This window comes from Aspergillus steynii (genome assembly GCF_002849105.1).
Source record: "Aspergillus steynii IBT 23096 chromosome Unknown P170scaffold_3, whole genome shotgun sequence".
Lineage (NCBI taxonomy): Eukaryota > Fungi > Ascomycota > Eurotiomycetes > Eurotiales > Aspergillaceae > Aspergillus > Aspergillus steynii.
The window spans coordinates 45,130-61,572 of NW_020194400.1; the positions used below are offsets into that span (position 1 = coordinate 45,130).

Consider the following 16,443-nt stretch of genomic DNA (forward strand, 5'->3'; position numbering starts at 1 on the left):
AAGTCGGAGGAAACCTCAGGCCGTTATCAGGCCCAAAGATAAGCCTGATAAGCCAGGCTCCGATCTCGTGCCGATGCTGATGTCATCGGGTTATGCGCATTACTATGCACGCGTCTGACCGAGTCTACCCCAGGATTTACCCCAAGAAGAATCCCTTAGAAGTGGAATTCCATGAGAATAATCAGATGGAGCCATTGAATCTATTGAATTTAGTCTCGCCCCGAAATCTTACTATCCTGGTCTACCTCTACTTGCACCATCATGACATGCACAACTCCCTCCCGATCATCGGCCTTGGCAGCACCCGCCGGTCAGTGATTAATGGAAACACGTTTGACAAATGCCAACGAGTCTTCGAGACGACAATCTCCGCGCTTATCAAGTGGTCTGATACGGGGTGACTTGATGTCGACTGTCTTTGCTTGGGGTCCCCGCAAAATACGTCAGTTTATCTGCTTGGGGAAGTCATTGAATTGTCTAATTCTGGTGGCTAATTCTGCTATCGCGCTAGACGCTGGAGATCGTGCCAGGGTTCTTGGAGAAAAAATAGATTAAAAATATCGAGTAAAATAGATAATGAATAGATAACTATAGAAAATGAAAGAAAAACGAGAGTAAAAAGTAAGACAGTCCGTGCCTTGTCAATTTCATCGTCTGATCTCGACTGATTCCTCCCATTCACACACTCTCTACCAACCTGATTGCCTGGCCACTTATGGATGAAGATGTGGAGCATCACGATTCTAGACCCGACACTCTCATCTTCCATTCTTGTTCCATCAGCCCAGATGGAACGCATGGAGCCACAGTCCTTCACATCTCGACGTTAGATGATGCAGGAGGATTCTCCTGAAGGAATCAACTGAGCCCACTCCTGCTCCATCATCAACATCTGACGTGTTGGCTGTCGTCAACGGCACTGCCGCCAATCCCAGAACTGTGACGATGATAATTAAACTTGATGGAACCAACGGCATTCTAGAATAAGCATCAAATCCATTGGACGCCACCATCGCGATCAAAGCTTATAATACGCCTAGCTGCCGCCCCCAAAAGATGATACACTGCTTGTTCTTGTCCGGAGGATGCGATCGTCACGATCGGGGCAGAGAAACACCAACATTGCTTCAGATTGATTCTTGCAGTTGGGGGCTGCAGGGGCCGAGAATCGATGTTGTGGCGAGTCTGGACGGTAATATAAACCTCACCAGGAGGACTTGTTGAACACCGCTCGACAGACCCCCTTTGCCTTCTATCAGTAGGTATAGTTCGCAAGATCTCCCTCTAGAGAAAGAAATGCTAACCGTAGATCTCCCCTACAGCATCCTCAAGATAAAACAACGAGCCCCAACAACATGCTCACCAAATCCCTCCTCGCTGCCCTCCCCCTGAGCCTCTGGGCCGTCGCCCACGCCGAAACCATGATGGAGCCCTTCGACATCTTCATGTCCTCCGACAGCACCGTGCAGTACGCCCGCGGCGACAAGGTCGACAACAACGCCATCTGCCAGACGATGGGCGACGGCGAATACACGTTTTCGTTGCTGCTGGAACAGCAACTGGACGACGATCGGGACATGTGCGCCAACAGCACCGTGGCGATCATGGACAACGACTGCGTGATCCAGGATATCCTGAAATACCCCGACGAAGTGACCAACTCGCAGCTGGTGCCGCAGGACTACCCTTACACCATCTTCGAGGATTTCCTGCAGGGCGCGATCGTGATCGACGTCGGCCAGTTCTGCGAGCTGGCGGATGATAGCGACCCGCACGTTCAGTTCGGGTACATGGGCAGCCAGTACAAGGCGAGTAACTCGGACTACTGCAATTCGATCGTGGATTCGGACCATGAGCTGTGGGCTTGCGGCAAGGCATTCAACGTGGAGGGTGACGATTAGGAATTGAATGAAGTTAGGATCGAAATGTCAAATGTGACGATCACTGTTAGAAGGGGAAATTCTGAATATACTTATATACTAAGAAGGGATATATGACAGGTTGAATAGAAATACAATTTCGCCCGGCGAGAAGAAAATAAGCAGGGGCCTGATTAGTCCTCCTTTGGAGGTGTCGATTACGAAGACTTGTTAGTGCTAGTCATGAGGTCGGCAATCTTCTCAGCCAGCATGTCTGTCACAAATGTTAGCACCGATCGGTTTATCATCTGATAGCGAATGAACTTACAAACGGTGGATTGAGGATGACCTGGGGGCAGTATGGGGAAGGAGCTGGCGTCAACCACTCTGAGTCCGCTGACGCCATACACGCGAGCCTGGCTATCGAGAACGGCCATCTCGTCGTCCTTAGTGCCCATCTTACAGGTGCAGGCCGGGTGCCACAGCGTCATGACGTGGTTGCGGATGAAGTCAAGGATCTGCTCGTCCGAGCTAACTTTGTTACCGGGATAGTACTCCTCGCCAATAACGACGGGAGCCATGGCCTTGCTGTGGAACGCCTCTCGCATGCGCTTGAACATGGCGATGGCGAGCTGCTGGTCCGACTCCGTGGCCAGCCAGTTGGGGTTGATCAGGGGGAGGTCCGAAGTGTCGGCAGATTTCAGGGTGACGTTGCCGCGAGAAGTCGGAGCAACGAGGACACCCAGCATCGAGGCATACTGGAAGCCGTCCTGGGGCTGAGTCGTGAGGAGGTCGGAGAAGTTTCCAATGTAACCGGCTCCAGAAATATACTGTGATGACTGTCAGTATGCACTACGCGAGGGTAAGGGTCAGATAACCGACCTCAGCTTCGGGCCAGTCCTTGGGGAACTGCTGCAGAGTCTTCTGCACCTGAGCCGAGAACGACTCGCGCAACTTGGCAGGGATCTTCTCCCAGGCGAGGAAATCGGCGATGGGGTTGGTTAGAGGACCCTTCTTGGCGACAACGCTGTTCAGGAATTGGCCGAGCAGGTAGAGTAGGTTGCGCGCAATCTTGGTGAACGTGGTGACATTGACGCGATAGCTGGGACCAAAGAAAGGATGATCCCACATGTTCTGACCAACACCAGGAAGGTTGGAAATGACCTCGATGTCATGCTCCTTGAGCGTGTCTGCAGGGCCGACTCCAGACACCATGAGCAACTGGGGGGACTGGAATGCGCCGGCAGAGACGATGACTTCCTTGCTGGCCTTGAGGGTAGAGACTCCTCCGAGGGGACCCTTGATCTGCACGCCCGTTGCCTTCTTGTTCTTGTTGAAGATGATCTTCTTAGCCAACGTGTTTTCGTGGATGTCCAGGGATCCGGGCGGCGACTTGAGGAACGACGACTCGGAGCTGCTGCGAGTCTGGTCGCCCGGACGGATGGTCGACGAGCAATACTGATTGCCCATCAGGGAGCCGGAGTTGAAGTCCTCAGCCTCCGAGATGCCGATCGCCTCCATGCCCAGCTTCATCCAGGTCGAGAAGGGCATGGCGTAGTTGGCATAGGAGACCTCCAGGGGACCGGCCTTTTGCTCGAACGCAGACTCGGCGTATTTGGCCGACGCATTGGGGAATCGGATATCGGCGTTGGGGGGAGTGAAGTGAGTGCTGCGCTTGTAAAAGGGCAGCACCTGATCGAACGTATAGCTCTTATCGTCGACGGTGTCCGCCCATTGCTGCATCGAGTCGACGGTTGGTCTTGCACGCGACATCAGCGCCGATCCAGGAACAAAAATACTCCAATGGTGAGGCCAGCACTCACCTTTGATAGATCATAAAGTTCAACGCCGACGACCCACCCAGCGTTTTACCTCGTGCAAAATGGATGGCGCGGTTGTTGGCACCGGGGAAAGGCTCGGTGATGAATCCCCAGTCGATGGAGGATTTGACACGAGGACTGGAACCGACGGGCAGAGCATCGGCAGCCGGAACGGCGGCGAAAGACTGCAGCTCGTAATGTCCTCCAGCTTCGACCAGCGCGACCTTGAAGTCTTTCTCTGCCAGGCGCGTGGCAATCACATTGCCTCCAGTGCCACCGCCCACGACGATGTAATCGTACTCATTGTTACCCAAAAGGCCCTGAGCCCCGATCAGAGGACAGAGAGCGAGAGCAAGGATAGCCTTGCACAGCATGGCGAGTCTCCACACAGCGAAGTGTCGGGATTTGATAGCCGACAAGTTGTCAAGGGAGGCGTGAAAGGGGCTCGGACGCGACGCCGAGGGCGCAGACAGGTCTTATACTGCGAGTCGCGTACATTCCTTCGAACGAGGGCCCCCGAGTAGCGCATTTTTCGTCTCGCACATGTTTCACGCAGAATGGGCACGTCGGGCAGGGACGGATCCGGTGATGATTAGCCAATGAAGCCTGCAGGGGCCGAGGGTCGCAGTAGACAATCGTCATTCTCGGGGCAAGAGACCTGAATCATGCCAGGAACCCCCTGGTCGTGCTAGGCTGCTAGCAGGGAACGCACCCCAAAAATTGGATCGACCCAATATTAGGGGATGTCGGGGTGGAGTTTACCGGCAGATCCGCACAACCCTAAAGCCTCGAGGGGAAATCCACGCGGCCTTGATTTTCAGTCGGTTCCATTCTGAAACGTCGACCGATGCGCAGGCCACTGCTTGCGACCGCCGCTGGTTCGTGCTGGTGATAGATCACACTGGGTTATTTTTGGGGATCGAGGCACGTTTGGCGCATCGGCGGTGGGTCGGTGGATCTAGGGCCGGACAGGCCCTTCTTTTGGGAAATGGTCCTGAATATCGATCCAGGAACCTGCCAGGAACCGGCACGGATTGGACTTGCTCAATGGACGAGATTCTCTCGGAGAGCTACGGAGACGGAGAAGACAGAAGCCCTTCCTCGATGCTCATCAGGTTGATGCAGTCGAATCAACGGGGATCGTGGATTCACAATAACTAGAGAAATGTCGGAGCTTTGCCCCGATGCATGCTTTCAATTGATCTCAAATTGCGATTGGCTAACCGATCAGTCTCTTCTAGATCTTCTTTTCACTAATCAACATTAACGGCCCTTCAAATCCCCCTTCCTTACCACGGTCAAGCTGAAGGACCACTCTCTGCTCGAGTCACAAAATTAAGAGTGCAGCTTAGGGGTTACGGTGTTGCCTCGGTTGAAATTGGGCACATCACACTAAGGAGTTCTTTTCGTGAAGATGCCTTTCGTATACGCAAGACGAAACCCTGCTCGCTCGGCACTGCGCGCACTGCCGCTGCCAGCACTCGTCGTCATCGTGGCCAGATCCACGCCGAGTTGATGTGCTTCAAGAACGCGAGCCCGAATGAGAGCTGCATGCACCCCTTTACCCCGATATCCAGGAAGAGTGCTGTCCAAATACAGATGGGCCACACTTCCGTCGGGGGAGTCGATGACGGCCATGGCTGCAGTGCCGACAATCTCCTTGTTAATCGTCGCGACATACAGATATGTATCGTCTCTGCATGCTGCAAGACGTGCAAGAAGTCGAAGAAGATCCGATGATCGACCGCCATCTGCGAACCCCGCAACTGAAGCCTGCAGGAACTTTTCTGTTTCCTGCTGAGCCACCCGGGAGATCGTGACGCCGGCCTCTCCTGCGGTGCGACCCTGTTGCGAGACCACATCATCGGGGGTACACGCATACACATTCAGGACATGCCTGACGACATACCCGCACGAACTGAGAGATTGCAAAGCGGAGGGACGTGCCAGCGCACAGAGGTGGATCTGGTGATCGAGCCCGACGGGCTTGATTAAGGCTTCAATGTCGCGCAAATTTTGCTCCTCGACCTCGCTGTCCATGCCAAGGCCGACTGTGCGATTCAACTTGCCCACCAACTCAGGAAGCGTCTTGATGGTGATTCCTCCGGCTATCGGTTGGATCTGGATATCATGGGATGGGTGAAGATGGCGACAAACTTCTGCCTGTCGCTCAATATGCTTGGCCTCGATGTATTCATTTCGCTTGGCGACGTCGATCGCGGTAAAGAGACGTGAAGAAGACATGTCGTAAGTGACGCACAGGTGGTGTAGATGGCCCAGATGGTCTGAAGTTGGGGGTACGCCAGGCAGTCTAATACTTGAATCCTCTAAAATGGCGCCATCGCCATGACTCACTTCCTACTTGCTTATCTGGCCTTCCCCCAATTATGAGCATTCGAGTGCTGATAGAGGGGACCTGGAAACCAGAGATTTTCTAATCATTGATAAAATAAAAAAAGAACGAAAAGGGAGCTGTCAAGCATGACGATCGAGCGACCCTTGGCAATGCAGGCCCTGGTCATGATCCCAGTCACCTCCTTGATTATTGGCCCCCAATTCCGCCAATGCGTGCACAACACATAGTCTGGAGGGGTCGCATCTGCTGTGCGCGATTGATTGATATATCGAGCTGACATGCAATCGCCCGTGGGTTTCATCGCGCAGTATCACACCACTAGTTCGACGCTCTATGAAGATGGCCGAAAATAAGTTGTCTGCTGCGTTGCAAGCTCTTCAGTTAGACCCATCAGAGCAATCAAAATCTCGCAAGGCTCAGTTTCATCCTCGGAGAGCCGGTCATAGTTCTGCGGAGCCAACGAAACATGGCCGAAAACACGAGGGAGTGAACAATCCGGAAGAGCAAAAGCGACCGGGCAATAATTCATCCTCTGGCTCTACGAGACAAAGTAAAGCTCAAGCAGATCATTCAGCTACAGATCATCTCGATAGTCAATCTGAAACACCTGGGAAATCGGCCAAACATCGGTCTCGACGCCGGGGCAAACCCCGACGAAATACTAGTGACAAGCCAGCTCCCACGACAGGTCGATCGTCCATCGATCACAAAGATGACAGTCAAGAACACCAAAGTCTGTCTCAGATATATGTCGTTCAAAAAATGCGCCCATCGGAGGAGGTGATCGGGGTCTATTGCCAACTGCAACGGGCAAATGACCGAGCGACAGAATATCTTCACACAAAACACGGCATCTCAGCGCGTGAGATCTCTGACTGTCGGGGTATCTTCGATCGGAAAGATCGGAACGTTGCAATAGGAAAAGCCACGAAACGAGTTTGGGCCACTGGTGCAGTGGAGCTTCTAACTCGCGGCGGCCAGTCGTGGATTCGAGTTCTACCCAAGGAATGGAAAGCTGCTGGACAAAGTGGTAGGCCAGAAGTGGTCTATCTTGCTCTGGACGAGTGCAAGGGTCTCTTCGTTGTCGGGGCATATGCGACCATGGAAGAGGCCTGGGAGGGATGCAGAAAGTACTGGATGGCGCTGGCTGTCTGTGCTCCTCTTGAGAATATGAAAGAGTCAAGGGATAGTCAAGATGTGCCTCATGCTCGGGCACGCACTATGGGGAAGAATCATCATTGGTTTGTTCGGCGATATGATGCTCAGTAAACAGACTTGACTAAATGTCTCTAAATGCGTCTCATTACCATAAGTGATCGTCTCAGCTATTCAGTCAGAAATCGTTGGTTCATCGATATAGGAGTTCATATACAATTCATCACTCAATCATAGCTTTCAATCGACCCTCGATGCCCACCATAAGCGTCTTCACGACGTCTTCCCTGAGAACACCTTGCTGATACGCCGCATGAATCACACAAGCCCCGTCCAACACACCAGCTGCGTTAATCACCAATTCGGGCCCAACACCCCCAAGGATGGCGCCTCCGGAAAACTCCATTCCACACACCTTCCATCGTGCATCTGGTGATGCGGAAGGTCCCTCGGGCCTGGGACAAAAGACGCCTAAATTAGACACAGAGAACGCGTTTCTCGAAACGAGACTTAGCCCTGGAAGGAGCTTAGAGGCAAAGTCTTCCTGATGCTCTCCTATAAGCTTTAACGCTTGGAATCCCTGTGCGCTTGTCTTCCCGGAGGACAGATCGTAAGCCAGGTCAGCTTTGTGTCGTGCCGCTAATGTCCATACGAGGCCAGCATCCACTGGATAGTCAGATCCCTTCGCAGCAAGTTCCGAAACTGTGCCTGCCTGACGGAACGGTCCCAGTCGATCAAAGCTCCACATTGCACTTGAGGCATTGGTCATGGCTCGAGACTGCTCAAGGGAAGACCGACATGTTTGCAGTTCACGACGCATGTCGATCGCCGTTTGAGACCAACTGAATCGTGCATTGGGGTAGATGTCGACTGCTAGACCGACCTTCGTCAGGGTGTGGAGGAGACTCGTGAACGAGGTATTGTTCTTTCGACATGCCTGGAGGCACTTCTGCATGGTGGTAGCATCGAGTCGAAGAGACTCTAACCTGGTGACGGGAGAGTGTAAGTCCCTGCTCGGCTTGCTGTACACAAATTCTCTCTTTGGGTATGTTGCATCGTGGAAGAAAAGATCAGCTCCGCCGTAGAGAAACCGAAGAACGTGGAAGCGGACGGCATTGTAGATAGTCCAAAGAAGGGAGAATCGCGTCGTGCATCGCTCGGTCGGGTCGTCTTCGAGAGGCTGATCGATTGAAACCGGTACAATACTGGATATAGAATCCGGTTGTTCATCAATTGAATTGAGGGCATCCAGAAGAGATTCGTGGAAAGCGACGGCCCCTCGCCCATCAGTGATATAGTGGTCGAATACGAAAAGGACATGTCGGGCGTTTATCACGATCAGTTTCCATGGTGGCTTTGAGTCGGTCGAGGCTTCTTCAAACCACATTCCACGATATCTCTCTATGACGCTGCCCAATCCGCGAGCCTCTTCATCTTCGATCGAAAGATCCACGAACTCCAGATGCTCATCTAAATCAACCTCCTGTTGATACGCAGACAGACTTTGATGCTTTTTCTCTTCCGATAAGCGATCAAAATGAATCATGCCCAGCTGGGGATACTGCCGAACGACATGTCTCAAGGCTTCGTAGACCTGGGGTTTCGATAACCCGATGGACAGGTCTCGATGGGAATACGAAGCAGCAACTATGATATTGGACTGCAATCCGAAATGGCGATAGAGAGCGAACATGCGCTGATAGCGCTCTTCCTGGCCCCATCAGCAACGCCACCAGCCTCTTGGCCAAGGCTTCTTACCGGCCTGGTGTTCCAGTAGAAATCCAGCGCTCGAGCTGGTCAGCGGCGTCTGACAGCCAACGTTGTCAGGAGAGGCCATCGTCTATTTGTGGTCGTTCTTTTGACCTCGCCTGGCGATGGGGATGGATTGGAACAATTGTGCTGGCTTGACCGAGCGAGCGAGTACCGCAGTCAATCAATCTTACTCTCCAACAAGACAGTTTTGGCCCCCAAGCAGAGGGAATGTTTCTGTCGCCACGTCGAGGCTTGCGCTAAATCCAACGGACTCGCTTATCTCCGTCTCCCCGGATGCCCTCGGAGAGGCGTGTTTCCGGCTTCCGTCAGACTGGAGATCAGATAGAGTGAGATTGACAGCCCAGTTCTGTGAGAGGAACGACAACAGGAAAAGCAGCGTTACAGATGCCGTAATGGTCTACAGACATATTCGCCATTCAGGTAAGTCAAACAGGGTATTTCAATTTGTTTCAATCCGATCCTCATCATACCGCCACAGGGGCCTGCGTCTTCATTAACATGTCCAACGCCGTACTCCCAGCCTCATTGCTCGGCAGTGCTCCTAAGTCCTCCAACCCGACTCCCATTGTTTCTGAGCCCGTGCGACCTGTTTGTAGCTCAAACGTCTTCCCCGAGTCACATTGCACCGTTGTGGATAGAGTCGATAGCGTCACGCCGCCGCATCCATAAAGCATATCCAGCTCGATCGTCTCCAGCTGCGGGAAATCGGCCTGCATACTCCCCAGCACTGCCAGCCAGCCGGGCGAGAGACCCGTTACCCCGGTCAGATCAATCCTACGCAAACTCAATCGAGACTTGTAAAGAATGCGCATCAGGTCATCCGCCTGAATGGCTGTGAATGCGAGTGTGATTCGTTCCAAGGTACTCGGCAGATCTTCGGACCTACTAAGCTGAGCAAAGAACTCCATTGCCAGATCTCTGGGTCCCAGACCGAGGTAGAGCTTTCGGAGGCTTGACGCGTGAAGAATCGAGTCGAGAATAAAGGAATAATTATACGGCGTGAGGTCGTGCTCCAGATGTAGATTTTCCAACTTCCCCCATGCCGCGCGAAACCCGGCATTGCCAAACAGGGTCTTGGGTAATCGCTTGACATCCATTGTCTCTGTTGTGTAGTTTATGCCTTTGCCGTACCAGAAGAGCTTGACTGGGAGCTTTGCATCGGCGATGATATCATATAGGATGGTGGCGACGTCGTCCGGCTTCAATAGGTGATCGTGGTTACCCTCTTCTGATGGGCCAGTGCACGCGATGGGCGAGATGATAAAAGATCGACAATGCGGAAGTCGATGCACGAGATCATCACGAAACCGTCGAAGAATCGGTATATCAAGTGAATTCCGCAGGTGTCCTGCAACACTCCATTGCCATTGTATACCGCGGCCGAGATGCGGTTCGGGGGCCATGATGACCAGCCGTTGAACGTACTGGCGCATTATGGGATTCTGGGCGATCGCATGCAGATGATTGAGCCCATGCTCAGAGAAATCAATGTATACTTCTGCATATCGCTGGGCAAAGCGATGAATGGTGTGGTGGTATGTATGGCAGCAGGTTCCGACGAGGGCGGCGAGATCGGGAGTGGGAAGTTCGTCGCAGATCATCTCCACGATCTCGAGAGGGAGGGAGCGAAAGTGACTTTTTGATCCTGAACGTGCCATTGTGTTTAGCATAGTCATAATCAATTCTGCAGAGAAATCGACAATGGATGAGGGGACTGCGGGGAGAGCGAGGCCTTTCAAGTGCTGATCCCCAGGGTCCCCGATGTACCTTGGAGGCACGCATTCCACCCGGGTACATGGCAGCTCGTCGAGTGACTAAGATGAGGAAGATCATGACTGATAAGCTTAATGAGATGGTTCCTTACTTAGTCACCGTAGATCTGCGGGACACCATGCCTGCCGAGTTTAATTCGATCGCGTCAATCTGATATCTTAATGCGGTAATCATGAAGCCTTTCGGGAGTGTAACTAGCCACAGTGTGAGAACCACAAATTTAGCCAAATTGCAACTGGATATATTTTATTAATTCATGGTCCGCTCTCACGAACGAACGATTTTATCTTGTCAGCTGACGTGAGAGCGATCGCCTTAGAACATTGATTTGGAATATCCGGGGGTACTCCGTAGAGGATATATATTCCCACATAGAATCAAAAACCTTCAACATCACCAACCCATGTTATGGTACCTTGACACGCGTTCAAGTCACGTCGCGGATTTCATTTCGGTTTAGTATTAATATTTACTTATTTTCTTTCCTTTGCCACATGAAATTCGACTTCGTAGATCTTTCTCCGTTGTTGAATGACATCACTGCCACCCAATGTCTGCTCAAAAATTATGATCTCCGAGGTACCAGAACAAATCCTGCGGAGAGCCCGGCAGGGCAATTAATCGAAGGATTGCAGTAGTCCTGCATGGACAAATCTGTTGTGAGTCATGTCATCATGGACCAGGCGCGCTGCTAACCGTGAGGAGAGAACGTCAACAAACAAACAAACAAACAACGCCACCAATAATCGGGATGCAACCATGCTCCAGATCGATTCCTTCCATTAAGAGGAAGAAAGAGGGGGAGGCAAATGCAGGCTGGCTGAGATCGGGAGTAGGGCTGCATGCAGCTGCTGCCACATCACAGTGCACAAGCTCATTTACAACTCAGCCCAGAGTCCAGATTCACCAGCTTCAGTTAGCCTGAAGCTCCTCCGTGGGCACTCCGGGGACCCTAGGAGAACAGCTGCAGAATTTCTGTGTTTTCCACCAGTCACCGCGGCGATTCTTGGGCGCTGTGGACCTGCGAGTTCAGCTTGGCCCTAAGATGCGCTAAAGACAAGCAGCCAAGACGCGATGGACCGCGAAAAGTGGAGGCGACGCAGATATTTTGTTGACATTGTTATTGCTGCCGGGCGCAGAGCTGGATTGGCACATTGCGCGGGATTTGCTGGTGAGTGCATTGCTTTGCAGAGAACGACGTGGACGAAGATCTGATAGTTGGTGAACGAATAGCTGCTGCTTCTGCTGCTGCTGTCAGCCAATCCGACCGGACTCCAATGGTTTAAACACGAGTCAAGGGGCCATCCCTACATTCATTTCACTTGGCTCCCTTCCGTTCTCCGGCCTACAGGATGCATTCCACGGCCCCGGTCACCTTCAGAGTCGCGCCCTTGCGTCGACAACGAGAGTACCCGTCTGACACCGACGGGGCAGCCTGTCCAACGCACTCCGTACCACCAGGCAAATTAATGTCTTAGAACCTCGGACGGGGTGCTGCAGTTTGCCTGGATTGAGGGGTCTTGCAGAACGGTGACATCCGAGCTGAATCGGATATATCACTCAATAATTTAGGAATTATGGAGCTAGTGGCTACGAAACTAGCACGACAAGGCACATGGACCCAGGCTAGCTGCATAACTCCTCTCTGGAATCCAAGCAGGCAATTGAGCGACGATCAGGGTTGCACTGGGTGGGTCGGGCTTGATTGCAGCCCGCACTGGCCAAAACATCGCGCGACTAGCTCGATTCCGCCATCCACGATGGGAGGGAAGGAATATTTAAAGCGGGCATGCGATCACTGATCGCTGCCTGACTCTCACTCCAACACACTCCGGCCAATCTCGCCTGCCATGCGTGTCCTCGGCCTCGTCTCCGTCGCTTTCGCGGCTCTGTCCGCAGCCCAGGATTGGAGTCCGGTGCTCTCGGACAACAGCAGCATCGTGCAGAAGCACATGCTGGCGCGATCGAACATGATCACGCTGGAGAAGAGACAGCGACAGGGTGCGTCCGCTCTTTGAACCCCGTCCCGTCATGCATGATCGCTAACCCACCCGCGATAGACTACGAATTCCGACAGAACATGTCGGCTGTGGCGCGGCAGGCCGATGCGCTGGTCAAGGCCATTCGCCAGGAGGAGATCGACGACTACTGGCGCCACTACGCCGAGCTGCAGAACCATACCGACGAGCGCTTCGCCGGCATGATGTTCCCGCTGGCACGCCCTTACATCGCCGACACTAAGCTGTGGCAGATCGTGAAGCGCATGCCCAAGGGCGCGCTGCTGCACGCGCATCTGACGGCCATGCTGCCCTACGAGGTGCTGCTGGAGACCGTGGTCAACACCGAGGGCATGGTGGTCAGCGCCTCGCAGAGCCTCGATACCCCCGAGGGCCGCGAGAACGCCACCATCGCCTTCTCGCACGTCAACACCACCGTCCCGGACGGCGAGGACATCACCTCCGCCGACTACGTGCCCAACACGGACGTGCTGGTGGCCGACGTCGTGGACAGCTTCCCCGGCGGCAAGGACGGCTTCTTCGACTTTGCCCAGACCAAGATGGAGGTGCAGCCCGAGAACTCGATCCAGCACGAGCTGGGCGTCGACGAGATCTGGCGCCGCTTCCAGGCCATGTTCGATCCGGCCGGCACCTTGCTGACCTACGAGCCCATCGTTCGCACCTTCTACCAGCGTCTATTTGGCCGTCTGGCTGGAGACGGCATCAACTGGGTGGAGATTCGCGCCGGCGGATCCAGCGGCAAGTTGGTGCACGAGGGCGACGAAGATCCTGACCCTGACCTCGACGTCTGGTGGACCGTTCTGCAAGAGGAGCTGGAGAAGTTCCAGAGCAGCGAGGCCGGCGAGAACTTCTGGGGCGCGCGAGTGATCTGGTCCGACTGGCGTGGCGGGTCTACCGACCGCATCATCAACAGCATGAAGATTGCGCTGGACCGCAAGCTGAAGTTCCCCGAACTGTTCAGCGGCTACGACGTCGTCGCGCAGGAGGATTTGGGCCGCACACTGGCCGATCTGGCGCCGGAGCTGCTCTGGTTCCAGGAACAGGCGGCGAACCTGAACGTCTCCGTGCCTTTCTTCTTCCACGCGGGCGAGACCCTGGGGGATGGCAACTCGACCGATCTGAACCTGGTCGATGCGCTGGTGTTTGGCACTCGCCGCATTGGCCACGGTTTCTCTCTGTACAAACACCCTCATCTGATTGAGGAGGTGATCGAAAATGGCATCATGGTGGAAGTGTGCCCCATCTCCAACGAAGTGCTGCGTCTGGCTACGGATATCCTGCACCATCCTTTGCCAGCCATGATTGCGCACGGCGTGCCCACTGCCATCAGCAACGATGACCCTGCCATGCTGGGCCAGGATGCTGCCGGTGTGAGCTACGACTTCTACCAGGTGATTCAGGGATTCGACAACGTGGGACTGGCTGGACTGGTGAGTAATCCGATCCCCCCCTCTACAGCAGGAGTACTAATGGAGAATAGGGTGCCCTTGCGCAGAACAGTATCCGGTGGTCGAACTTCGAGGACCAGTCGGACGACCAGTGGATCATCGACATCGACCAGGGCGAGAACGGTGATGGCATCAAGGCCCAACGTCTGCAGCAGTGGAAGCAGGAGTGGGAGGAGTTCTGCCAATGGGTGGTCAGCGAGTTTGGATCGGAGGCCTGAAAGAGAGGTGAGATGATGACATGAACACATCACGAAGCGAATGGCTAGAGTCCTTGATTTTGGTGTACTGTTTAAACAACTTAATTTTCTAATCCAACTACAAGCCACTCAACGTGGCTATCTATCAACTATCAACTATCTCCTGTACTTCCTCAACTGAACGCCTTTTTTGAACCGACAGCAGCCTGGCAACAACAGCACGGACACCGCACACCATAGACTCTTTTCTGAAGCAAGGGAATGGTCGCTACGCGCAACGAATGCCATGGCCGCATGCCCAATGGTAGTGGTAACGCCGCTTTTCGGTTCGGAATCTCCAGCCTCAAATAGTTGAATCATGCTGCATTGCAATGTGACAACGGTCTCAAGCATCTTCTTCCTAAGAATAGATCCAGCAATGTCCGCATATTTCAATCCCTTGAATGGCATGTTCCAATCAGCATTCAAAGCGCAATATGTAGCCACAAAGACTACCAGCACATTATGAATGATTTCGGTGTTCACACGGTCTTTGCTATCTGCTATTCACAAAACGATCTTAGATGAATTATCTTATCCATAGGCGCAGTCAGGAATGATCCTGACCCAAACTTCATTCATTGGACTTAGGGTGGGGTAGAAACCACACCTGGGGTATACAGCGGCTTTTACCCACGTTTGCCGTGGTCATGTCTGTGGCGAGCAAGATGGGTGAGGCAAAGATGTGGCTGAGAGAAATTGGGATGATGCGATTGTTGGTTCGAGTGGGTTGTCTTGGATTTAGCGCGGGGCGAAATTAGTCCTCCTTTTCTCAAAGACAGTCAAGGTCGAGGGGCAGATAAATATTCATACGGAAAAGAGACCTCTATAAGTTAACCTGTGTGATATTTCGACGTATACATTGAGTCGAATTAAAAGGAGACCCTTTGTGATCAGCGCGTTGGACTTCATCCGCAGTTCTAGAAATCGCAGCAAAGGAACACCTCCCCATCGGTGGAGCACAGCCCCGAGCTAACGTCTAGCTGAACTTACGGAGCCTACTATTGGATGCCAGATCTAGTCAAGGCTTTTTTGGTTTATTTAAATTGTGGGCTGTAGCCTTGTGCGTCACTGTCCAATCTCTCCTGGGCAACTCCCTCACCACCATGACAACCACCGACGAAATGATGAACGAAAAAACAGACCTCGAGAGTCCCTCTCAGGAACCCGTCAATCCGGATATCCTCAACCCCCTCTTATTCCTACTGGCTTCTCGTCGCGGCGTTCGGAATGATGCGCTGTTCGCCGAGGCCGCCGTGCCGGACGACTACATCTTGCGATTTCAGGGCAAGTCCGGCGTGGAAGCCATCAACATCAAGCCTCTGTGGAAGCGAATCGTTTTCTCTTTCGGCATTTTGTCCGGCAAGTAAGTGCTGTTGGGCCTTGAACTGCAAAGTGAAACGTACACAAGGCTCACCGTACCAGATTCTTCATAGTCTTCGCCATGTTTAACTTCGGCTACATGCTTGCCCAGGTAATTGACCACCGGTCCGGCGACCAGGAGTACAACCGCTCTAGGCTTTGGGCTCATATGAGAGCGGGCGCCTACGCTGCTCTTCTCTCGATATTCCTCCTGCTCGCAGCCAAGCAGTACGCGAAACGCATGATCGCCGACGCTACGCCGCCGCAGTACGATCCCACGTCCTACCAGTTCCGCCTAGTCAGCGCCATGGAGCAACGCGGCATTGAATATCGCGAGGTCCTGCCCGCCACGCCGGATGATATGGGGCGGTATAGGCAGGAGGAACAAGCGCTGCGTGAACGGTTCCGGATTGTCGGGCTGGTGGATCCGGGAGATGCCATCCATGTTTACGATCTGGTGGTGCGGTTTTACAATAATGGAAACATTGTTTTGCAGTTTCCGGCGGCGGATCCGACGGCGGCGAGGTCGATGGTTGCCATGTCGGTGAATGCCTCTGCTTAAGGCCTTGAGTTGTGACGTTCAGTTATCCTGGCAGGTGGCAGGATGAGCGTCGATCAGCATGTCGCGGCTACGAGCAGATCG

At 53.3% G+C, this 16,443-nt stretch overlaps 8 protein-coding genes across 8 annotated transcripts; 4 read left to right on the forward strand and 4 right to left on the reverse strand.

The window, feature by feature from the left end:
• Positions 1–963: 963 nt before the first annotated feature.
• On the forward strand, positions 964–2,156 carry P170DRAFT_132919 (uncharacterized protein). The gene is made up of 2 exons (XM_024842423.1): positions 964–1,262; positions 1,323–2,156. Exon 2 carries the CDS (start codon positions 1,356–1,358, stop codon positions 1,899–1,901), a length of 546 nt encoding a protein of 181 aa, XP_024705173.1. The 5' UTR covers positions 964–1,262; positions 1,323–1,355; the 3' UTR covers positions 1,902–2,156.
• On the reverse strand, positions 2,078–4,053 carry P170DRAFT_354694 (GMC family oxidoreductase; the record flags this gene model as incomplete). Its single annotated transcript, XM_024844047.1, has 4 exons — positions 2,078–2,133; positions 2,188–2,689; positions 2,742–3,618; positions 3,683–4,053. The coding sequence occupies 4 exons, from the start codon at positions 4,051–4,053 to the stop codon at positions 2,078–2,080; spliced, it is 1,806 nt and encodes a 601-aa protein (XP_024705174.1).
• A 771-nt stretch (positions 4,054–4,824) lies between these two features.
• Positions 4,825–6,054, reverse strand: P170DRAFT_435191 (uncharacterized protein). The gene has a single exon (XM_024848884.1). It carries the CDS (start codon positions 5,921–5,923, stop codon positions 5,072–5,074), a length of 852 nt encoding a protein of 283 aa, XP_024705175.1. The 5' UTR covers positions 5,924–6,054; the 3' UTR covers positions 4,825–5,071.
• Positions 6,055–6,070: 16 nt separating this feature from the next.
• On the forward strand, positions 6,071–7,359 carry P170DRAFT_132963 (uncharacterized protein). The gene has a single exon (XM_024842424.1). It carries the CDS (start codon positions 6,369–6,371, stop codon positions 7,302–7,304), a length of 936 nt encoding a protein of 311 aa, XP_024705176.1. The 5' UTR covers positions 6,071–6,368; the 3' UTR covers positions 7,305–7,359.
• A 54-nt stretch (positions 7,360–7,413) lies between these two features.
• Positions 7,414–9,146, reverse strand: P170DRAFT_454599 (uncharacterized protein; the record flags this gene model as incomplete). Its single annotated transcript, XM_024851452.1, has 4 exons — positions 8,949–9,146; positions 8,801–8,897; positions 8,694–8,767; positions 7,414–8,660 (listed from the first exon to the last, which is right to left on the reverse strand). Exons 1-4 carry the CDS (start codon positions 9,025–9,027, stop codon positions 7,414–7,416), a joined length of 1,497 nt encoding a protein of 498 aa, XP_024705177.1. The 5' UTR covers positions 9,028–9,146.
• P170DRAFT_473465 (uncharacterized protein) lies at positions 9,130–10,621 on the reverse strand (the record flags this gene model as incomplete). Its single annotated transcript, XM_024853042.1, has 2 exons — positions 9,130–9,360; positions 9,434–10,621. The coding sequence occupies 2 exons, from the start codon at positions 10,619–10,621 to the stop codon at positions 9,130–9,132; spliced, it is 1,419 nt and encodes a 472-aa protein (XP_024705178.1).
• A 1,965-nt stretch (positions 10,622–12,586) lies between these two features.
• Positions 12,587–14,420, forward strand: P170DRAFT_355544 (adenosine deaminase family protein; the record flags this gene model as incomplete). The annotated part of the gene is made up of 3 exons (XM_024844094.1): positions 12,587–12,737; positions 12,797–14,184; positions 14,235–14,420. The coding sequence occupies 3 exons, from the start codon at positions 12,587–12,589 to the stop codon at positions 14,418–14,420; spliced, it is 1,725 nt and encodes a 574-aa protein (XP_024705179.1).
• A 1,076-nt stretch (positions 14,421–15,496) lies between these two features.
• P170DRAFT_508190 (uncharacterized protein) lies at positions 15,497–16,362 on the forward strand (the record flags this gene model as incomplete). Its single annotated transcript, XM_024854542.1, has 2 exons — positions 15,497–15,804; positions 15,864–16,362. Exons 1-2 carry the CDS (start codon positions 15,545–15,547, stop codon positions 16,360–16,362), a joined length of 759 nt encoding a protein of 252 aa, XP_024705180.1. The 5' UTR covers positions 15,497–15,544.
• Between the last annotated feature and the right edge of the window lie 81 nt (positions 16,363–16,443).